At 44.4% G+C, this 23,512-nt stretch overlaps 2 protein-coding genes across 2 annotated transcripts; both read right to left on the bottom strand.

Moving 5' to 3' along the window:
* Window positions 1–1,064: 1,064 nt before the first annotated feature.
* Window positions 1,065–3,268, bottom strand: LOC136994906 (E3 ubiquitin-protein ligase TRIM39-like). The gene is made up of 3 exons (XM_067314327.1): window positions 2,794–3,268; window positions 2,183–2,209; window positions 1,065–1,880 (listed from the first exon to the last, which is right to left on the bottom strand). The coding sequence occupies exons 1-3, from the start codon at window positions 2,882–2,884 to the stop codon at window positions 1,297–1,299; spliced, it is 702 nt and encodes a 233-aa protein (XP_067170428.1). The 5' UTR covers window positions 2,885–3,268; the 3' UTR covers window positions 1,065–1,296.
* A 1,454-nt stretch (window positions 3,269–4,722) lies between these two features.
* Window positions 4,723–12,888, bottom strand: LOC106499948 (butyrophilin subfamily 3 member A2-like). Its single transcript, XM_013961608.2, has 8 exons — window positions 12,855–12,888; window positions 12,461–12,598; window positions 9,956–10,054; window positions 8,729–9,073; window positions 7,186–7,461; window positions 6,053–6,154; window positions 5,352–5,414; window positions 4,723–4,745 (listed from the first exon to the last, which is right to left on the bottom strand). Exons 3-8 carry the CDS (start codon window positions 10,014–10,016, stop codon window positions 4,723–4,725), a joined length of 870 nt encoding a protein of 289 aa, XP_013817062.2. The 5' UTR covers window positions 10,017–10,054; window positions 12,461–12,598; window positions 12,855–12,888.
* Between the last annotated feature and the right edge of the window lie 10,624 nt (window positions 12,889–23,512).

Below are 23,512 nucleotides of genomic sequence, written 5' to 3'. Positions count from 1 at the left end.
TATAGCTTGCAAGGAAAAGTGGTGCAAAGCACCCCTCTGAAGCAATTATAGAAAAAGATACAACCATGCTATAATACCTAACAGCCAGTGATCTGTCTCTCCCTTCCTGTTGGGATTTGCTCTTTGGCTAGACTTTCTGAGGTCTATTCTCAGCAAGAGGGAAGACTAGCTGGGAGACCAGCTGCAGAAAGTGATTCTACATCTGGGACTGAAAATATTTATGGAAAAAAAGACATCCAGGGTGTCTGACTTAGTTCTTTTACAAATAGAAATAATAGGGAAACTTGGGGTTTAAACATTTCTGAGAACAGAGCAGGATGTTTATTCAGGGCCAGAGCAGCCTGATAGGTCCACCAGCCCTCTCCAACCTCCCCAATACGTGACTCTGATTTGACCTAATGACTATGTGCCTCCCAAAGTGTGAACACTGGAATACCAAAGAGGTCTTTCACTCCTCCCCATGTGTCTCTAGTACTTCCTGTGGTGTGCCAGAAGGTGGGAAGGGTGGTTGAGAGCCATGGGACAAGTAAAAATCCAAATAATCGCCCTAGCAGACTCTTCCACATTGGCCTTATTGTGTCCGTATTGTGCTTGCCAGTGCTGGGACTCTCTTTCAGCTTAGGAGAAGTGCACTTGCAATTGTGTTGTGGGGAAGAAACAGTTTCGCTCTTGTGGTGAACACAAACAAGCACCAAGAGCACCAAGGAAGGAAGCGCCTCATGGAAGCATCACGTTTCTGGGGCACTATGCTTTCTTATAAGGATGCCTAACACACCAAAAGGCAACAGCTAAATGGCTGCAAAGAGCATGGGGAGGCCTACACAGCTGCAATTACTTTTCAGAGGAACTTTGAAATGCAGGTGTCTAACATAATCTGAGCAGGAACAGGCTTTGACTCCCCCTTAATAAGTGTGCATAGCACTAGAACTGTCAGCACCACAGGACAAACCGTCTTTTCATATTTCACTTCTCATTTAATGAAGAGAGACATGGGGTACAAACACCAGGGAACAGTGAAAACAGGAAGACAGGTAGCTGCAGAGGCTGCTAGTGCAGCCCCTTTGTCCAGGTTGATAGCTCTTGATGGCTCCTCTCGGGAGGCAAGGGGTTGCATCGCACTGTAAAGGACATGCACAGCTCTACCTCACGGCCCTCCTGAATCCCTCAGTCCAAGCTTGCCTGACTGTCACCACCAGAGTTTGGTTGGAGACAGCAGATATGTCACTGTCCTGCTCTGGCTGCTCTCTTGCACTTTCCCTTCTCCCTCTCCATGGTGCCTGGAGGATTTACTACAGCTTAGCTGGCTTTTGCAAATCTCATATCACTCTTAAATGTTTGTGGGAAATCCCAATCTGTGTTGTTGTTGATGCTAAGGGGTTTCCCTTTCTCTCCTGCCTTACCAAGGCCTGGCCTGAAGAATGGGTAAAACTTTGTTGACTCTTCAATGGAAATTTTCAGGATAGAGGCTGAAACTGCAACATCATAAAAGGAGAGTGTGCTCTGTGAAAGGTCCAGGTCCACCCCAACCACTGTTGGTTTTTCAGTTCTCTGCTGTATCACAGTGTTGGCCTCCTCAGGCAAAAACTTCTCCTTTACCCTCCTCAGTGAACAGACACCATGCTCAGGGAGGTCCTGCCAGCTTCCCTTTTTCAGGTTCTCCCTCACAGATTCTGTCAACACCCCCACCTCCCAGTCCAGCCCGTCCCACAACTGCACCTCCCAGTACTGCTGCCCAGAGGCAAAGCCCTCCCTTGCCACCACGATGGGGAGCTGGGGCTCAACAGAAGGCTCCTGGGTTGGGGACTCATGCTGGACTGTTCTCAGGTCGGAAGAAACAGTGAGTTCGGGGTGTTTGCATGCTGTATCCAAGGTGATGGTCACTGGGGAGAGAGCAGGAGGAACCACTGGTTACAGGCGGGCCAAGGGACAGAGATCCGGATGAGAAGAGGGAACAGGAGACAATTAGACAAAGGATAGGCAAGGTAGCTTCCATTCCAAGGTCAGGCTAGAGTCCAGATGTGGCTTCTAGTCTGACTGTCATGCCACTTGCCCATTTGGCAGGCACTGATAGTCTTCCTCAAGTTTTCAAAGAGGCACACAGCCCTGGTTCATACCCTGCTGCTCTACGGAAGCTTTCCTTAGCTTCCTACCTTGCTGTCTGATTCCACAGCCACAAACTTACCCATGTAGCTTCGAGCCCTTCTGAACTCTGTTAAAAAAGGAAAACACAATCAAAATCAAAAGTCCTGTGTTGAAAGGCAAGAATACCCATGCTGGATCCAGTTTCCTTCCTTGTTGCTGGAGAAGTGCCTGTCTACTCCTGAGTGATGTTATCCCACAAGCAATACAGAAACTGTCTCTCCTGGGATCAGTCAGGAATGTAGGAATGTGATCCTGTGTGCATGTGGCATGGCTGAGGCCTGCCTTGCAGGGAGAACTGTGGTGTGGTACAAAGGAGGAGTTCCTTGATGGTATTTAGAACTGAGCAAACCCTCCCCACATAGGAATATGAAGTAGTCCAGTCTTCAGGGAGTGCATTATATGCCTCCAAAGCATTCTTTGTTCCTCTGTGTAATTAGCAGCTGGAGTCTGCAGGCAATGGGGTTCCTTCCCATCTTGAGTCACTGATCTCTCCTCCAGCATGGCTCACTCAAGCTCCCCAGGGAGATGGGGCAGAAGTTTGCTTCTGGACTACGCTTTGCTAGGACTGTGGCATCAAGGGGTGATGGTGCTCCCAGCTGGAGCAAGACTGACTTTTGAAGAGGCAGAGAAATGGAAGATGTTTGAACTTACCTAGTTCGCTTCTTAGTGAATCTGAAACAGAAACACTGAGTGTTATGGGCTGCTGTTTGCTCAGCAAGCAGAGTTCTCTTTGATTTGCCATAAGAGGGGGATCTCAAACACTGTTCAGGATTTGCCAGCTCTGTCTTTGCACAAGAAGGCATCTCAGACTGACACTGGCTGTCCCTTCTCATTGGGAAATCACGTGGGAGGCAAGGAGAAGGGGGACAGAAGAGATAAAAAATGTTTTTGTCAACTGTGTCATAATAGCTTGACAAATACTGCCAGATTCTGTCCATAGGCACACACCGAACCAACAAGAGAGGGTTGTGCTTTTTTTCTTTTTTTTTTTTTCCCTGGCTTCAGCAATGGCAGCACCCTTTCCTTTTGTACCGCAAATGGTGACTTACCACATTGTTCCTCCAGCTCCCGAGTTTCTGCAACAGAAGGAGGAGAAAAACACATCTGCTTTCCATGTTGAGGACTTGAAGAAGGAATTCAAGACATCCCTGCCTCAGATCTGTGTAACAATGTGTCAGGGCATAAAGGGAATGTAGGCAGGTTTTCATGCAACATGAGTGCTGTTGATGGCTGATGGAGAGGAGAAGATTTTGGTCACATAATGATTTCAAAGGCAAAAATCCCCAGCCAGTTTTGAGCTGCAGCCACCTTGCATCCAATTTCCATTGTGTGACCTAACTGTGACAATGAAAGAGAAAGGAGAAAGGAAAAGAGGGTGGCTTGGGTCAGGGAAGCAGGAGGGGAACAGTGAGGAAGAGTAGATGCCTAGAGTGGGAAGATTACTTGGTGATGGCTACATGAGTGGTGCCATCTACCTCAGCACCCATGTTCTTCTGTTCCTGTTCCTCAGAGGGAAAACCCAACCCAGACTTTCCAGCCCTGTGAAGTTTCATCTTACTGTACCTGAGTGCAAAACATTCTTCTCTGATCCTGTACAGCAAGGGAAACAACACAAGAACTAGCTACAGAGTAATGGCTTGCCACCCACAACACACCTGCACGTGGGGGACTGAAACTGGTGGGTTGTAGCTGGTCATGGCACTGCCTGAGATCGGCCTTTGGAGGGCTCTGTCCTTCTGAGTGGTGTGGAGTCATAGACAGACTGCTAATGGATTTGTGAGCTCTCACCTGACCTCTACATTGTCTCTTGAGTCACACACTACTGAAGCAAGTTGCGGGTTCCCTCTGTGTATTTGCACATAATGAACTGGTACATCTTCCCAGGACAGTTGTGTGCCAGGGAAAGGGACGGGCTTCAGCGGGGACTGGACTGACTGTGGCAGTCCTAGTTCAGCTGGGCAGCTCCTGGAGGGACTGCTGGGTGCCAGAGGGACCTGTCCTTTTTCTCCAGTGCCCTGAGCTCATTCACATCTGTCTCCTGCAAAAATCAGGCTCTTTCCTGCAGATGGCTCCATGCTGAAGGGTTACCCTGTCCTGTTTGGAAAAAAGCTGAACAACGTGGTTTCACTCTTGTTGGATATAATAGCATTTGCTTAGCACTAGTAGCTAAATTTACTGAAGCCTAAGGCCACACATCGCTGAACTTCTCCCGAAATTGCTTGAGCCAGTTCGAACAGGAAGGGAGCAAGGAGATAAGAAAGTAAGAAAACAGCTTCAACAATGATCAGTGAGGACCATAACTCTGCCTGGAGACAATGGGGAAACCAACCAAGAGCAAAGAAGCTACTACTTGTTGAGCAATCATTGATGCAACAAATTGGAGAATGGACAAAGAACTTAACCTGTAGGGGTATAAATATCCAGGGCATTTTCTGTTCGGGGTCCCTCGGAGGAGGCACCCAGCTCAAGCTGCAATATTAATAAAATCATCTTATAAAGAATTATTTTGTATCTTTTGGATAAAGTGGAAACCTAGAGTCAAACCCGGTTAAAGGCCTTGAACAGCTTCCCTAACACTCTTCAGCACTCAGAATAGCTGTAATCTAGCCAGTGAGAGGCAATGGTTAATATGCACATAGGAAAAGTCAGGCCTCATCTTGGGATTTCTGCCATTCGATCACCCCATATGGCAGCAGCGACTGCTGACATGAGACCAAAATTATGTGAAGGAAGTGAGAAGAGCCCAATTGCCAGCTCCACTGTGTCAAATGCTCAGAGCATGTTTCAATTTCACACCCACCCCTCTGCTTCCTTGCCCAGAGGGTCAGGCTCCTGCTAAATGTAACAGAGGAAGGGATGAGAGCAGAGGGGATCTGGGAGAGAAAGAGTGTGTGCAGCAGACCCGTTGCTGAGGGGACCTGTTGGGATGCACAGGCTCGAGGTGTGCCCTGCGGAGACAGGAAGCCACTTTGCAGGGAAATCTCCAGCAGAAGGAACTGGCACTGCTTCCTTTGCTGCATGTTAGTGAGCCAAATGGCTTGTTAGGAGCGAGTCTGTTTTCACTTCTTTAAAAACTCTCCAGCTGAGGTCAGAGGATTGAGCCTAGATTTCCTCTGCAAGTGCAAGGAGACCTCTCTCCAGCTGAAGGAGGAAAGGGGCCTGTGAGTGGGCATCAAAGCAAGCTCTTTGGAGAAAGAGATCTGCCTTACCTTGTATGTTTAACTTCTCTTCTTCTGCAGCTGTTTTCTTAGAAGTCTTCTGTTTTGCTATAACTTTCAAATAATAAAATGAAGTGAGTACTGAAACACTCTGAAAGTATCAGGAAGGAGATATTGATGAACATATTTGGATTGTATGGCAAAAAAAAAATCAGGAATCTGTTAGAGCATGTTTTAGAAAGTTGGGTAGCTGAAAAGAGTATATGACCACCACGTGCTGGGGGTAGGGAAGGAGAAAGGAAGAACTGGTATTGAACAGACCCATGTTGCATTGTATGAACAGGATGAGCTCTTCGTCCATGTGCCACCAATCTGTCGTTGGTCATGTTGAATCATTGATCATTATTTAAAGATTCCATTTTAGTTACTGAGAGGTGTAAAGATTAAGGAATATTGGACACGTCTTTTTAGAGAGAGAGAGAGAGAAAGAGATCTCAATTTCATTTAAAGTTTGCCATTTTATGCCAGCAATCTCCATTACCCACTTTGAACCCTGGCTGATCTGAACTCTCTAGGGTGATCTGTTCAGGCAGGGATGTCTGAGACAGGAGCTGTGTTGTACAGTCTTGGTGATGTCACCACATCACCAGCTGATCTTCCCACCATGTGTGGATGTGTCCACCCCCACAGTTCAGTGAATCTTTTCCCTTCAAGGGTAGGTTTTTGTGAGGCAGATAACAAAGTCCCCTTACCTTTAAAGACCATAAAAGCACTGGCAGCAACTGAGAGGACAAATAAGGTAAATAATATCCAGAAGGCAGGCAACCAAGGAGATGTTTGTGGAAAAGCAGCACCTTTGAAAACAAAATATCTGAGTGTCACCTGGCAATATGCAGTCTTTCCTATATATTTAGGAGTGTGGCAGCACAGAGGGATGTAGAGCATGGGAGATGAAAAGGACTGCAGGAAAGAGTTTGTCAGTTATTGCTCCTTGTGTCATTTAGCCCTGAATCCCTGCTGTCAAAAAGTCTGGCTCTGATCCCTACAACCCCCCGCCCCCTCCTTCCCTGCCCCATTGAAAATGAGTGAGATGATGGACAGAGGATGTGGGATCCAGTCCCATCTGGGCTGTGCACGCATGGAAAGTATCACACCTTGTACCCCAGTCAGAAAACTGCATAAATCTGGAACTGAGGTCTTCGTTTTGGGCAAATATATCAGGGATAAGGTTCGGGCTCAGACAAGTCCATGGGAGGATTGTCCCTGGTAAGAGAGGTGTCTGACACTGGTGGGAAGAATCTCTCCAGGACTGTTTCTGTCCATCTCCAGGAATTACAGTTGGAGCTGAGTTGACAAACTCAAACAAAATCTCATCTTTTGGAGGGAGAGAAACAGAGAAGTGAATTCTACCCCAGAATTAGCAGACAGTTATCTTCTGAATTGCAAAGGTTAGAAGTGTCCATAAACACAAGCTAATTAATGAGTTGCAGTAAGAGTTTCAGAAATGGGTGGGTGAGCAGTGGTCTGAGACTCATGGGATGGTGTTTTTCTTCATTACCTTGACTGTCTAACATTACTCAATCTAGATTTGTGTACCCACCTGAAGACTCCCTATAGAGTCACAGGGAAAAACAGTTGCAGCTATACACTCTGGGGCAGAGCCTGCCTTCTCTAGAGATATATTCAGCACGTAGGGGAAGAAAAATTCTCAATTTTCAGTGCAACCCATTCTGCTAACAGTTACAAATGGTGGTTTGGGATGCCTCTAGCTGGACTGGAGAACTGTCATCTTCCCTGTCACTTAGGGCCTTAGAGGGCTTCAAGGACAATGAATCTGGCCACAGCAAAGACTTCTCAGGATGATTGCAAGGCATAAATGACTCACTTGAGAAGCGAATGCTAGCTTCCTCCTTTGTCTGCACCAAGGTGTTCAGGATTTGGCAGGTGACTTCTCCCATTTCCTCTCCTGTAACTGTGGCTTGACTCAGCACACTGAAGAGTTGTTTGCTGTCCTGGTGTATTGCAGTGTCAGAAGAAAGGCTCTGCTCATTCTGAGTAACCCAGTGGACAACAGGTTTGGGGAACCATCCATGTGATCTGCAGGCCAGCTTGACCCCTTGCCCTTGGGGACCCAATATTTCGAGGGATATTTTGCCAGTAGCTTAAAGGCAAAAGAGTTTGTTAGTGGGAGGAGTGTGTTTCCATGAAAACAGATCTGTCTTGGATTCACAACTCTATTGTTTAATCCAGAGTTTGGTTCAATTTCCTGCCAATGTCTGTCAGTATGTGACCCAGGCCTTCAAATATTCTTTCTGGGATCTCACCCAGATCATATCTAACATATATACTGACTTTTCTCTGGCTCAAAAAAAAAAAAAACCCAAAACCCCCACAACCCCCCCCACCATACTGTGGAATGGGCATGCCTCTCAGCTCCCCTCTGTGTGCTTGGAGGAGGCAGGGAGAAGATATGTGGCTTCACACCACAATTTAGTCTTGCCCCTACAGAGTCATTAGGTCCCTGGTGCACATTTAAGGAAGTATGGAGCAGAGAGTGGTACAGCAAAGTGTGCTCTGCTGTTTTCCTGGCACCTCCTCATAGATTGACACCTCATAGTGACTGCACCAAAACATCTGCAGTGTGGCATTGTGGAATGCGTCACACATATTTCTGAATTAGACCCCTAAGTCTTAGCAGGATTTCCTGGGCATCTCTCCTGGTCAATAGTGGGAAATGGGCACCATCTGGGAGCTCTTCATCTGTCCTCCTGAAAGGCTGTTTAATCCCCGCTGGAGATGCTGATCTCCATCCCTTGACTGGAGAGTGAATCCAGGTTGACTAGCTTCACCTGACATTACAGATACGTGTACACAGATGATGCCTGAAGAGCATCCTTTGGCATAGAAACTCAGCCCAGTCTCTTGGCAACCTTAGCAAGCTATTCCTGACCACTCTGTTGCACCATGCAATGCAACTGCCTGTCATCATGCATGCCTAAATCTAGGCTCTGTCTTTCCCTAAAGACTCAGGGAAGCTGTTCTGAGGGTTAAGAGCTCCTTCCTTGCCCAGAACAGCAAGGGCTACCGTGACCCTTATGTGGCTGGCCAACTTCATGGACTAGTTCTTGCAGGGCATAGGCACACATCTGTCTGCTCACTGGTGCCCCTGCTTCTCTCCTGGGGAGAGGCACATGGGTGCAATTCTTACCAGCCTCTTATGGACTTCTCTGTTAACTCTGACTTAGAATTAAAGTGTCACATCAGATCAAAAGGCAAGTGCCATTTGGCCCACTGGGTGATGTGATTGGGGAGGTGACATGTTGGGTCACATGAGGGACAGTCAACTGGGGGCAGTGGACTTTCGGATAGCTTTTTTTCTTCTGTAAAGACTCTTTCACCCTCCCCACTCAGCCCACAAAATCTCCAACCTGCAGTGCTGAGCGTGGTGGTTGCATCAGCACTCCAGTCCCTGGACTTCACGATGCAGCTGTATGTTCCCTCATCTGCTGGTTCGACTCCCTTCAGTGTTAGAGACACTTTTCCAGAAGCAAATCCATCCTTTGGCAATGCAGTTCGCCCACGATATTTTGGTCCTGGCATGTCACCACTCTGTTGTTTGTATAGGTGGACATTCTCTATTTGCCCAGCTGTGATTTTCTTCCACTGCACTTCAATACTGTCCAGTGGCTTTGAGGAAGAGATCTGGCAGGGAAGGACTATGTCCTGGCCGACAAACCCTGTTATGGTCTGGGGAGAGGTGACTTCAAAATTTTCTGTAAGAGCAAAAATTGAGTGAGTATCTGTCTGAAAACAGTCAGAATACATACCAGTGTGATGGACACACTGAGGGCTGGGACAGATATTGATCCCCTAACCCAGAGAGTGAGGAACAGTTGAAAGTCATTGTTTTCACTAACGATTTTGGTCCCTTCTGTTAATGCTCGTTCTGGCTAAGAGACAATAGATCACAAACAAAATGTATCAAACTATGAACATAAGCCCATGGGATGTTTCTGAGAACTTGTCCATTTGGGAAAAACTAAGGAAAGTATTTTTAATGGTTCAATGAAAATGGTTAAGATGCTTTTTTTCACTTTTATAAAAGAGGATTTTGTTTTGGAGCATTCATGTATTTTCTCACTCTCTGCTTTTCTCTGTGGTAAAATGGGAACGGTGGGGAAAAGGAAAGGCTAAAGTGGAGAAGAAGAGGGAGAAACTAATCTGATTGATAAAATCATGGATTTTTAAAAATGTTTATTTTGAGGAATAAGAAAAAAATGCATAAAAGAATATACAGAAACATTTTAACGAGCTGTCCAGCCTGCCTGGACCCATTCCAGCCTTGTGTCACCAGCAACGAGGGGAGCTATGCCAATGCAAACTGCCTATGCAGAAGGGGAAATGCTATTTGTGCTGCAGGAGGAATAGATGTGGCAAAGCTGGGTTGGGTTGGGGTTCCCCATCTCCCTCAAGGGGCATGAGTTCAGGCTGGAAGGGGATGGGTTCCCCATCAGCAACCTGGCAGGACAGCTCTGCTTGTTTTGAAGTTGAAATTAGGTCCTGTCAGGAGATCATGACCCTCAGGGTGAACACTTCTGATCACCTGCAGGCTTTAATCCATCAGGACTGCAAAGAATAGCAGATGAAAGTGTTACCTGACACAGGGATGTCTGTAAGGAGTGCCACAATGATCAAGAACCATCTCCTCTTCTCCATGTCTACAGTTGCACATGTGGGATGGTCATGCAGCTGACCTGAAATGTACAGAGAAGGGAAGTATACGTAGATGGGAAATCCTGTCCTAAATGCATTCAATATCTCTCAAATTGCACTCATCATGGATTGCATGTTCAGAAGGCACAAATCAGTTAAACAGTTGAGTTTAGTCGTCAAGAATTAGCCAGGAAATCTTGTGCCATTCCAGAGATTTCAATTAGCATTGCAGTTTCTGAGAATTTTCCTCAGTCTAACATGTTTCCAGGGATTTGTGACAGGGTATGCGAGAGAGAAAAATTCAATCCAACACCCACTGCTTGCTGAAAAATTAGATGGCCACCTTAATTAACACACTAAAAGTTCTGATCTGGGTTATGTGAGTCTCTCTGTCAGTGTCCTGAGATGGGGAAGGAAAGGAGGAAGGGACTCTTTTACCCACTTCCCTGCCTGGGCTTGGAGGAAGGGGAAGCTGTGCTATTTGGTATCTCACTGATACCGCTCCCTGAAAGCAATCACATTGCAGGATGTGGAAACAGCCTCCCCTTAACAACCCTTTTGGCTTCACTCAAGATTTAGTGCAAATAACTGACACAGCTGACCAAATTCAGCTCTGATGCAAACCTGATATAATTTAGGGAGCTACACCGGGGTCAACTTTGGTGCACTACACTAAAGAACATGCCTTTCCCTGTTTCTGGACCTCTTTGCCGTTTGTGGACTTTGACATCTCCATTATGTTCCTGGTTGTCCCTATCTCAGTTCCAATAGCAGCACTTTCAGTGTAGTATCTTTATTACTTTATTAGCATTCAATATTCTGTGTTTAGCAAGCAGCAAGGAAGGTCGGGCATTCTGATGACTTCTCAGCAGACGTTAATCACCCTGCACTGCAGTGTCTGAATACATCAATGCATCCCAGAACAGGCAGTTAACAGGCCTCACATCTACTTCTGATGTGACTAAAATGGATGCTGCCAGAACAGGCACATATGTGCCACAAGTGAAAAGGTCAGTCTATCTCACACTTCATTAATTCTTGCATTGGGAAAGGCAGCTGCCCTGTTTGGCCAGCTAGGTAAGCACAAGTGGAGTAACTGAGGAAGGATTCAACTCATCTGTTTTTAACTGCAAATTCTCAGTTTAACTGCAAAGTCTCAATTTACTTGCAAATTTAACTGTAAACTCCCATCTGGATCACCAGCTGGATGCTTGGCAATGCCAAAAATGTATCAAGATATCTATATTTAGACAAATGAATCCTCTCTTCTACATGTGTTCACTACAGAATGAGTCTCCTAGGCCCATTTTAAGTTTAGTGAAGTTCCTTCCACCCACCCTATTTTCAACTTCTACCTAAGGCTGAGATGAACTGTGCTGATGTGGTTGTGCAGAAAGTGCAAATCAAAGTGTAGAGAGCAAGGTCAGACATGCACAGAAGCACTATACCTGTCCATATCTGGACAGATGAGTTTCACCCAGAACATGGATCCACCTTTGTTTAGCAACAGCAATATTTCCACTGCAGAATGAGATGTTTTTGTTATGTCTATTTCTTTTAAAATTTCTTGTTATCCAAGGAGGGACTAAAAGAAATCCCACTAGTCACCAAGTCATGTCATTTGTGGAATTAAAACTTCAGAGATCATAAACACATTCCCAAAGAATTAGATAGATAGGTTAAAAACAATGGTTGCTGAAAATTGGTTAGTAGTTGATCTGAAAGAGACAAAGGCTGTGATTTTCAAAGAAAAAAGGAGTGAAAATACGCCATTACAAAAAAAAAGCCATTGCTTCTCTTATTCCCCTGGCGCTATATGTACTGCTAAGCAGACATGCTGTGACATATTTCAACTAAGACGAATAATCATTGCTATAACAGAAAAGTAGACAACAGAGTTGAGTTAACATTGACATTGCAACATGCATGAAATCCCTAGAGATCCTTGAGAATCCTAAAATTTTAATATGAACAAGTTAACAGGTAAACTCAGACAATTTCATGAAGACTTGATGTTTGCTGCATCTAAGGTAATTTTTCAAAATACTAATTATGAATTTTTAATTTCATTCACATTTCTGCAGACACAGCTAACCTATCGGGTGGGATGATTTTTATCATCTAATCTTGAGTTTACATCATGATAGTGAAGACAACAGAAATACTTGGTGAAAAAAAGACCTAACACAGCTGGCCAGTTTGTCCAGTTGTCCCCCACAGGACCATCCTCTCTGTCCCATTTATTTTTCTCTGTGAGCCTACCAGGAAGAGACAAGTTAGTGACGCCCACCATTCTTTGCTGACTACACCTGAAGAGATGTGGGAAGCTGCTGGCACCTGTGGGCAGAGCTTGGATGAAAGAAACAGAGTAGTTCCTTTCCACCCCTACAGCAGCACTGGGTCTCCTGCTTGTGTGGAAGTGAAACAATTGAAAGAGTGATTCTTACCTTCTTTGGTGAAGGAAGGTGAATAATGCTATGGGATAGCCGTTTTTCCTCTGTGCCAGGGAAACTAAATTTAGGATTTGAATCATGCAGGATGGCAAAGGGTTATACATCCCGCACCTTCAGGAGAGAAGCACGTAACTGTAGAGAAGGAAAATGAAAACAAGAATCAGGTACTGAGGTTTAAATTCTGCTTTTTTCTGCCTGAAAGTCACTTCTCTGCCTGAAGATCATGTCTTGCCTTCTATATGCACGATGGATTACGAAAGAGTGTTGTAGGTGCAATTAGGTCCTTGGATGGTCATCTGAGAGGTTTAAAACAACAGCATGACCTGTTGAATGTCCATTCCTTAGCAGCAAAAGCAAATCTTATTCTAGAGTTAAAACTGGATTTTACCTGTTGTTGGGAAGGGAATATCTTCACATCTTAACTATATGGAGCAAAGAGGTTGAACTCTGGACAGTGGAACTGAAAGAAAGGATAATGCATTAAAGATTAACTTTGGGCGTAGCTCTGCCTGAAGATCACATGTTTTTCACCATAAGACCAAAGCTTTGTTTTAAAGTTACATCAGGAATAACAAGCACATGGTCCTTGAGACTTGGACAGACCCTGTTTAAAGAAAATAGTGTCAAAAAGGAGTCATATTGCCTTTGGAAAATGTCATCTTTGGTGGTTGAGTGTGATCAAGAAGACAGAGCTCATGCCTTGGTATCTGCGGCTTGGCACTGTGAGACATGCTGTTGGAAAACTCAGTGCTGCACAATGCCAAGAAAATATGTCTGTTATGAGTTAAAACTTTCTAACTGGCAGGTGTGAAAACATAGGTCTCACAGGGAGGCTTCACTGCACTGAGTTGTCCCCAGTGAGCTCAAGCAGGGCTTGATATGAGCCCTGAAGGTATTTGACCTCATGGTCTGTGATCTAGAAGTAAGTCTCCATGCAACGCTCATAAAATTACAGCCACCACAGAGAGGGGAAGATGTGACTTTGGGGTGAAGAGAATTGTCCCACAGAGTCTTGTGGCTTCCATGAGAAGTTGGGAGCATTCAAAAAAACTGCAAAGAATTGCATCCAAAATCCAGAACTGGAGAAAGATGAGATATTTAGGGGAAAACTCTGAGGGAAAGAATAAGGGTTCCTGTAATGCAAGAGAGTCTTCTGTAATGTTATGTTTAAGTGCTGATGTAGTTGCTTGAGATATAACTAGTGAGCAGTAGGTAAGGACATAGAATCACATGGTGCAAGCTGCAATGGCAATGAAATACCTTGGGCTGTTCTTGTGTTTGTACTGTGTAACAAATGCTGAAGCAGCAGAGAGGATGTGCATTTCCCATGAATGTACAGTGAAGAATTTCAAGTTTTCATTCAGCATAATCCATAAAAAACATGACTGAGAGGTATCATTATTACACTGTTCAAAGTGTTTGCTCAGTACAGACATTGTAATCAATATGATATGTGCCAGCTGGTGGCAATATATAAACGAATGTTTGCATATTGCTGCATAACTTCTGTATATTGTCTCTTTGCCTTGTCCTAAGCTGTGCTGTCTAGTTGAACTCTTTGGAAGGAGTGGGACATCACACGTTCCTTTGAAACTTTTGAGCATGGGGAACTGAGAAAAGCATCTAGTTTGAGGGCAGGTGGGGAGGGCCAGTCACATGAGCCCTGCAGTGTAGACAGAGAGACTGCTAAAAACAGAAAGGACCAGGCTGAATCAGAGTGGATAGAGTCAATAGAAAGAAATAGTCTTTATATATATATTTTTTTCTTACAGGATTCATGCACTTAAGTGTGTGATACAGTCTAGAAATGTGTTAAAGTTGTTGCTCTGAGAGCAAGATTGGAGGAATGAACTCACTCTCAGGATGAAGAGGGCTATTAGATTGTCCATGGACATGCCTGACTATCATTTCTCACAGCTGTTCCTTCCTTGAAATACAATACCAGAAGTATTTCTAGGTGCCCTAGAAATAAAACTGAATTTCTTCCAGCTAGGAGAGAAGGAAGAAGGGATGAAAAAAGAAGGCATTCCTGTTTTGCTTCATGTATGCTGTCTGATGTGGCAGCATGTAAAAAAGGAGAGGTTGAAGGCGACAGCTTCATTAATGCAAGAAAGGATGATAATGCAGAGTTCTCCTGTTACGCTGAAAACTATTGTAAAACAAGATATAATGAGTTGGACAAACCTATTATCTAATGCAATATTCTGTCTTGTACACATTTTCACTGCATGATGCTCGGAATTTTCTTTTAACCAATGTTAACATTCAACTCCCTCCTGTTCTTTATATTGCAAGATATAGTTAATGAATGCTTCTTTATCTCAGATAGTCAGCATTTCAGAAACCTGCACCATATGCCCCTTCATCATCTCTTTTCTGACTGAGGGGGTCTCTTAATACAGTTAATTTACATACAGAAGTTACAGTGAATCTGGGCCAGTCCTTTATTTGAGGTGGTTGGCTCAGAACTGCAGTCACTATTCAAGGAGAGGATGTGCTTTTCATTCAGATACTGTCATAGCTGTGTAAAAGAATCACCTCCCTTGGCTGAGCAGATCCGTGTTCAAGCTGTTCCTGTCATGACTCATAACTTTTTTTTCTGGTGTGTACTGGCATTTAACTGGGCAGTGACTGGTGAATTTAGAAGAAAGCAGGAAGATGAATTCCAGGTGAATGTGTGAGCTCACCAGCTTCTGTATAGGTAAATTCTTCAAAATTCATTTCAGTCTTTCTGATTTCCCTCTTACCTATGACTTGATATCATGAATGTTTCTGTTCTTTGGCTTCTGTGGGTTGCAATCACAATTTTTAAATGTTTCTGTTTGGCTTAGAGTAATTCATCTGTCTGAATGTCTATGCCTGCAGTTCAGGAGTTTACACTCAGACTGGTCCCTAGCCCCACTTTGCAGGGCAAGAAGAGATGTGGTAACATGTTGAGTCGCTGCTACTGCACTGCTACCATTCTGCAGGCTAGTGACATTTTAGATGCACTGGGTTATCCTGCTTGGTCTGAAGCTGTAGATTTGGCACTAAATTCATTTGCCTGAGGAGAGGCATCTAATGTGATTTTGGACACAATGGGATACTTTCTGGGACCTCCAGCTGTCACTCCAAAAAGTGGAAGATCTCTTGCAAGTTCTGTGTCATATTTAACAGCCTTGTGTCTGTGACAGTCTCAAAGGGAGCCCATGTTTGGTCATCTCCATGTCTGCTTTACCGTGAGAGTCACCGCACCCCAGGAGCACTTATAAAAGGAATCTAGGTAACTGGTGCATCTAATGTAGGATTACAAAGTTAGGAAAGATGAACCCTGTTACTGATGACGATCATATTAACAACTTTACCAATGATTAAAAAACCCAAAGACATTAAGTGAAAATAACCAGAAAATTTGATTTACCATAGGTTTTCCCTTTCAAAGCTCTTTGTGTAACATCTCAGCATCAGTAAACAAGACTCTGCTATGACTGAACATAGCAACTGGCAGTTCAGCAGTTTTCTATAGTTTCTCCATATTTAACAGTCCACTCAAAATCACCTGAATTATATCGTCTTTAAATACTATTGGAATGCTATATATTTGGGTGACTAAATATAGATTCAATTTAATTCTTGTACCTCAGAGGAGAATCAACATGGCGACACAATGCTTCATTTCAAAATCCACCACATGAAAGTTCACTGATCCCACCATTCTTTTGTTTTCTTCTATGCAAAGCTTTGATTTGGAGCTACATAATGCAGTTCCGATACAGATCCGTTGCCTTAATACCACGCCAGTAAGACCAACTGGACTGAAATCAAACCTAGAGTATGCAGAGATCAATGTTTTAACTTCAGAAGCAGCTAGGGGTGATAAACAGGCCAGTTCAAATTAATGGGTTGTATGTGCCTCAAGAGGAGCATTTTTCAACACGGACATGGTAAAAATGTAGCATAGCTGACTGCTACTTTAAGGAAAACAGGAGAGAAGCATAATATATACCCCACCCTCTTTGCAGAGCAAATATGAGGAAGAAAAGTTTGCACAGTAGAAGGATACAGCTGGTTTATCACAAGGTAAACTAGCTCTGTTAATTATTTCATCTTGTCACAGGTGACCAAGAACATAGGTTTTATTTCTGTTAACATGTATGGCCGCTGCCATCAGAACAGAGTCAATCAGTAAAATCCCCATGGAAAATCAAATAGCTTTTACATATCACCCTCTGGACACCAAAATGTCTGATGAAAGTCTCCCTTATACTCTCAGCGTTGCCATGACCAGTTATAATGAAAGGCAGGATCAAGTGCACCAAAATTAACCTCATTTACTATGATCAAGATGCTTAAACAGAGGTGATTGATGAGCTTCCAGCTGCCGGTCCTAGAGCGATTTTGGCTTCTTTTGTCAGCCGGCTACAATTCTTACTGCAGAAGTCCAAGCACAGTGTCTGGTGGTGTCATCATCAACTTGTATAGAGACTGCCTTGGGCACAGGAACTCCTTTCCTTTTGTTGGGTCTTATCATCTTCATGAGTTGAATTCTGCTTGCAGATTAGGTCACTTAAGGTGTGATTCAGGAGCTTAAGCAAAATCTGAGACACAACCTGGGGATGACATATAGCGTCAGACAGTCACAGAACAATTAAAGTTGGAAGACACCAGTCTCTAGTCCAACTTCTTTCTCAAAGCAGGTGTAGTTAGAGCAGGTTCCTCAGGGCCTTGTCCAGTTGAGTTTTGAATACCTCCAAGAATGGTGATTCTTCCACCTCTGTGGTTCCTGATCAAGGGTTCTGCTCCCTTATGGAGAAAAAGAAATGTTGGCAACCTGCTCTCATTGCCTCTCATCCTTTTACTGTGCACCTCCAAGAGGAGTCTAGCTCCAGCCTCTCTACATCTCTCATTAATAAGCTGTAAGCAGCCATAAAAGCTCCCCTTTGCCTTTTCCTGGCAAAGCCAGATCTCTCAGCCTCTCCTCATATATGATGTGCTCCAGGCACCCATAACCATCTTGACGACTCTGCTGGACTTGCTTCTGTATGTTAATGTCTGTCTTGAACCTAAAACAGACACAATGTCCAGGTGTGGATTAGAGTGGAAGAATCTATTCAGCAAGATATGATTTGAGTAGAATACCTTCCTTCTACCTACGGCTACACTCTTGCTAATACAGTGCAGATGCAGTTGGCCTTCCTTGCTGCAATGGCACACTGCTTATTTCTGTTCAACTTGTGGACCACTAGGAACCACAGCTCCTTTTCTGCAGAGCAGCTTTCTAGCAAGTTGGCCTCCAGCCTGTCCTATTGCTTGGGTTTATTCTGTGCCAGGGACACAACTTGGAATTTGCCGTTGTTGAGCTTCATAAGGTTCCTCTCACTCCATTTCTCCAGATTGTCTAGGTCCCTCTGAAGAGCAGACCTTCTTTCCTACATATCAACCACTATCCCAACTTTGTCCTTGTCTGAAAAACTGCAAATAGTGTACTTTATCCCATCATCCAGGTCATTAAGAAAGGAGTTTTGGACCAGTGTCAATCCCTGACAGGCGCCACTGGTATTCAGCCTCTGTCTGCACTTGGTACCGCTGATCACAACCCTTTGAGCCCTATGGTCCAGCCATCTTATCATCCACTTATCTAGTCCATAGGTCCTCAGTTTGGCTACAAAGATATTATTAGAGACCATGTCTAAGGCCTTGCTTAAGTCAAGGTATACAGCACCTGCTGTTCTTTCCTTATCCATAGAGCAAAAAAGAAGGCAATCCAGATTGTCAGGTATGGTTTGTCCTTGGTAAATCCATGCAGACTGCCTCCCCCCCCCCCCCCCCCCCCCCGCCCCCGGCCACCACCACCATCACACACATTTGTTCTTCATGTGCCTGGACTTGGCTTTGAGGAGGATTTACTCCTTCCTCTTCTCAGGGACTGAGGTGAGGCTGAATGGCCTTTAGATTCCTGGGTCCTCCTTCCTGGCCTTCCTAAAGACTGGTGTGATGCTTGCCTTCTTTCAGTCCTCAGGAACCTCCTCTGATTGTCATGACAATAGAAAGAAGCCTCACTGTGGCTTTGGTCAGATCTCTCAACACCTTCAGATACATCCTGTCTGGTCCCATGAGCTTGTGTGTCTAATTGTATTGGATTGCACTTCATTCCTGCAGAGTCTGCTACTAAGTCTGGCAACCAAGGAGGCCAGAAAGCACACCGTACCAGTGAAAACCAAGGAGAAAAAAAAAGTGCTGAGTATCTCAGCTTTTTCATGTCCTTTGTCACTAGGTCCCAACTCCACTGAGCACTGAGCCATATTTCCCTTAGCTTTCTTTTTGCAGTCCATGCACTTACAGAAGCCTGTCTTGTTGCTCTTCATGTCCCTCACTAGTTTCAACTTCAGCTGAGCTTTGGCTTTCCTGACTCCATCCCTGCATGTCTATGGCATAGGACCCATGGGAAACTCACACCCTTCTGGAGTGGCAGCTGGAGTCCTGGGCATCTCAAATGACAACAGTATGACAGCTGTATCCTAGTCTCCATTGCCTACAACATGAATTGAAACTCCAAGTCCATGTAGCTAGATAAATTTTGGTCTGTTCTTCTGCAAGCTGAGTCCAGGCAGAGTGACCACAGGGGAGAGCTTCTCACCCCAACTCTGTTATTGTCAATAGAAAAAAAGGTTTTTCAGTCCAGCTACCCCACCATACATTTTCTTGGGATTTGATATGTTTCCTTCCTTCTGCCTAAAAGTGTCTGCTTCTTTCCATTGACTAGAAAAGCAATGGAGACAACTAGCTCAGTTATAAACAAGACCCATCACATCAGCAAAGAAGATCCTGCAATTTGCTACTCATGCATTTCTGGAACATAAAGTTACAAAGGAAATGGGGCACCCAGGGCTTAGTGTAGCAGTGCCACAAAATCAGTGACTCTATGGCCATATGTGTAACTGCTCATGTTTACTCCAGTTTACCTTTCAGATCAGATTTATCAAGAGCATTACAAGAAACAGTGGGGCAGATGAACAGTCTTGGGTTGTGGCGTTTCTTCTGTGTCAAGCTTCTGTTCCAGGTCTCCTGTGCAGGTAAATGTCTCATCTTTGTACCTTCTCAGAGCACTCACGACATCCATCATTTGCTTGCTTTGTTCTTATTCTTGCCTGCAGTCATCCTCTATTGTCCGCGGTGGGAGACAGTACTGTAAGGGCTGACTTTGGCTGCTTAAAGTGAAGCATCTAATGTCATTTGAGGTCCTGTCAAGTACTGCACTTTCCCTGTGGCATCCTCTACAGAAGGACATGGGTTTCCAGTGGGTCTTGTACTGAATCCTGCTTCAAGATCACATCTGAACACTTGCATTTAGGCTCCTACATTTAAGCATATTTACTTGATGCTTGCTTGCTCTAGGCTTGATGGCCTGGGCTCTAGCCCAGGAGAACTCAGAAGGATCCTTCTTCCCAGCCACAAAGGCGGCTCTCTCCAGCCCTCCCTTGGGACTTTGAACTTGGTCCTGCCTTCTCTCTTTTTGCCTCTCTTCATCCTCTTCTTTCTTCTTCCCAGCCACATCTCCACTCCGTGGCTTAAAAGTTCTTGTACTCTACCACCTCCTCCATCCCATGAGCACTGCATGCAAAGCTCTGACAGCTCACTAGGCTACTCTAATTCACCCTACTGTAGCTGCATGCAGTCACACTGGGACAGTTTGCATGGTGTTTATTTCAGATTTTGGGAAACACAAAAATTATCTCAATACCCCATGAATGCCATTTATCAAATAAATAAGTTGTCTGTTGAGTGGATGAGTCTTGGCAATGTGTACTTTCAAAGATTTCAGACCATATCTTGTCTTTTTTCCCAGAGAATCCCGATATATCCAGATGGATCCAAACTGACCATATCATCCTGATAGTTCTTGCTGTTATAGCCTGCATTCTCATCCTCTTTGCCATTGTGTTCCTCTTTTGCTACTGCTCAGGTATGGACATTTTCTCCCACATTAGTAGGTTGTGTGTGTACTTATAACATGAAGCCAAACTCCACTGCCTTCATCCCATCTTGATTGGCTTGGCTTTCAGGAGAGACTGGTGGGTTAGCCAGGAGCAACTGGTTCACACTTTGACAGGTGAACAATGAATGATTGCAGATGCTACGGTGTTGGAGCCAAGGTTCACTCTCCCCATCCTTTCCTGGTGGCATGTGGGCACTGGTCATTGGCCTGGGCCAAGACATGAAAAGTGGCCCTGGTTCCAATTTTCACCCCCTTCCTTCTGCACAAGGGGTAAGGGTAAGCTTGACATTAAAAATTCAGCCTGGAGAGACCATCTGTCCCACCAGATCATGTGCAGCGTACCAAGGCCCAGGGAAGTCCCTGACAACTTTGGTGGAACAGGCACACTTTCTCCTGGCTGTGGCAGTGAAGTCAGGTTCAGCCTGGAAGGAATTATTGTTAAGCTGTTTCGCCTCCACTGTGTAATTTCATATTATTTCTGGTCTTTTTACAGGATTCCATTCAAAAGATCCTGAAAGAGGTAAAATGTGGGCAAGAGCAAAGTAAAGTTTGACAGTTGTAGATGTCTTTGTTAACACTTTTTTGGGTGTCCAAGTATGTGTTCAGTGCAAGTGTTCAAAGAAATGTGGGGTAAAACTATAATTTCACAGCTGCTGTAAATAATGAGCTAAATGGTGTATGAGAGATTTTGCAAGTGTTGCATGTGCCTGAGACTCATCCTATAGAGGTAAGATTTAAACTGATGCTTTTTTCATATTGTTTAAACTATCTAGGGTAAGCGTGTGGTCTGGAATTGGGATAGGAGATGAATAGGAATAAGCAGCACAGTCCTCCTTCAAGATCTTGGATACACCATCTGTGATCAAGGCACCTACACAGAGTTGGTGTGAAAGGTTTCAAGTCCTCATTAAAAAAGCTACAGTGGGATTCAATTTGACCTAATTGCAGACTGAAATGGCCATGCCCCTCCCTGTAATTAATGGAGATCTAGGGACAAATTCAGTGGCTCCAACATCTAGTTTCACTGCAGACAGTGTTATATCCTTCCTGGCCTCCAGACTTACTGTCTTCAGAAGACAGTAAGTTATGTGTCATATCTGCCGTCTTGGAGGATGTCTCCAATACCCTAGTACATCTCAGTGGCAGCACACTCCACAGCCTGGGCAAACAAATCCTGCCCCTGTCAACACAGTCAATGAAAACTTCAGAGTAATTCTGCTCACCTTAGAGAAGACGTTTGCAACTGGTCACCCAAACAGTGCTGCACACTGTGCTGGCTGTGTTCATTAGATCTCTTTTGACTGTACTGGGAGCTTAAATATATAGGTTTTATGCGCCTACATGTAGACATCCTAACTGAGAGTCACAATTTACCTCAAGATTGCAACAGTTAAATTTTGGCATCCAAGTACCAGTGTCTATATATGAGGTGTCTAAACTCCTGTTATCACCAATGTTCAGGACTCATTTGCACAGATATAAGCATATGAGTGCCATTTCAGATGTCCTATGCCATTTCAGATATCCTAAGATACCCTGCTTGCCTCCCCTGTAGATCCATGTGGCTACCTGGAATCTCTTAGTATACCCAAAAGGCTCTGAATACCTATGAATGGGCAAGTGAATCTAGTCCTACACCTTCATTTTTCATCAGAGAGCAACTTGAGGAGGCATCTGTTCTCTTATGAGACAGGTGGAAAGCAGGGGGCAGAGGGAAGGTGGAATTGTCCCTGGAAGTGACTTTGTCTCTTCATGGACTGTATAGGACACCTGGGTGATCAACTCATATAGGCACCTTTCAAGTTTTGCTGCTATGATTTGCTTTGGTGAATGTAGGGGTAATAACTGGAATCTTCTGTCTTCTGTTCTGATTTCCTTTTAAGGGAGACTCATCAATAGAAATGAAGGTAGGGGTCATGACACTATTCCACTGTTCACTACTCTCACAAATTAGCAAAGAGCTAAGAAATATATCTTATTCACCTTCTCATTCTTAGGGGGTGGGGAAGGTGCATCCGGCTAAACCGGGATCTCAGAAAGCCAGTGTGCAAGATTGTGCATGACTTCACTTTAAACTAATATTGTTGAGAACCTCCATTTCCTACTGGATCCCTTATGAAAGCAATAGCATTGCAAAGGCATTTAAAAATGATTTGGCACATGCTTCTGTTCTCAAGAAGTCCTGATGGAGCTTTAGTGAGGCACACATCTTTATCCCATAAGAGAACTGATTAGGAAAACAAGAAGGGTGTGTTGTTCCTCCCTATGGTCATTTAAAGGGCATGTTTCCAGGCTAAGCTCCCTCTGTGTCATTAAGAGGAATCCTGTTGAATCAGTCTCTGGAGGTGCCTCTGTCCATGGACAAGGGGAGGAGGTTATAGGACTAGCTTGGCCTGGGTGTCCACCATTTTCACAAATAAAGCTAGGGAGGGATGGACTGCTTCAAAACCTGCTGTTGCTTCAGCCCACTTTGTATCCAGGGGAGATGTTAAATCTGTTGTGGAAAGAGGTAGATAGAAAGAAGCATTACTGGACAAGAGGCGCAGGCTTGACAATCCCAGTTTAGTGTTTTGCTGACAGCAGTATCTGGGAATAGTTTTTTCTCAGGATGGTTATTTCTGATGAGGCAGGGTACATTGACTCATCAGTAAAAAACCAGAGCTTATCTACAGCTAGGAAGGATCATCATTTCTAGCATCTTTTCAGGGGTGAAAAAGGGGAACAGACAGGAGAAAGAGATGGATTTGGGCCAAATGGAAAGACCGAGGGTTCTCTGGGAGCTGGATGCAAGTTCACGTTGGGCAGATTGTGCTACCAAAAACATTTTGAAACCCAGAAATAGGATGTGTACTCAGTAAAATGTTTTTCACTCTTTTACAGAAAAAGTGGCTGTAATATTAGGTAAGTCTGTACAACCCCTGTCCAGTGTTTATGCTAATAACACAATGTATGGTCACTATTTTGTGCTCTTGACACTGTAGTTCAGAATTATGTTGGAGGAGGAATCAGGTGTTTCCCTAGTATAACATATTTCTTGCATTACACTCACCACTCCAGGAACAGACACAATC

This window comes from Apteryx mantelli, chromosome 34 (genome assembly GCF_036417845.1).
Source record: "Apteryx mantelli isolate bAptMan1 chromosome 34, bAptMan1.hap1, whole genome shotgun sequence".
NCBI lineage: Eukaryota > Metazoa > Chordata > Aves > Apterygiformes > Apterygidae > Apteryx > Apteryx mantelli.
The sequence above is the reverse complement of the archived record's forward strand: the minus strand, read 5'-3'. Positions and strand labels throughout refer to the sequence as shown.

Excerpts from the sequence above, each read along its gene's own strand:
- LOC106499948 (XM_013961608.2), bottom strand. The coding sequence starts at position 10,016 with ATGGAGAAGAGGAGATGGTTCTTGATCATTGTGGCACTCCTTACAGAC. Across the intron at positions 9,074-9,955 it reads TACAGACATCCCTGTGTCAG|AAAATTTTGAAGTCACCTCT; the intron begins GTAACACTTTCA and ends TTGCTCTTACAG. Across the intron at positions 7,462-8,728 it reads CACCACGCTCAGCACTGCAG|CTACTGGCAAAATATCCCTC; the intron begins GTTGGAGATTTT and ends TTTGCCTTTAAG.
- LOC136994906 (XM_067314327.1), bottom strand. The coding sequence starts at position 2,884 with ATGGCAAATCAAAGAGAACTCTGCTTGCTGAGCAAACAGCAGCCCATA. Across the intron at positions 2,210-2,793 it reads TTCACTAAGAAGCGAACTAG|AGTTCAGAAGGGCTCGAAGC; the intron begins GTAAGTTCAAAC and ends CTTTTTTAACAG. Across the intron at positions 1,881-2,182 it reads AAGGGCTCGAAGCTACATGG|TGACCATCACCTTGGATACA; the intron begins GTAAGTTTGTGG and ends CTCTCTCCCCAG.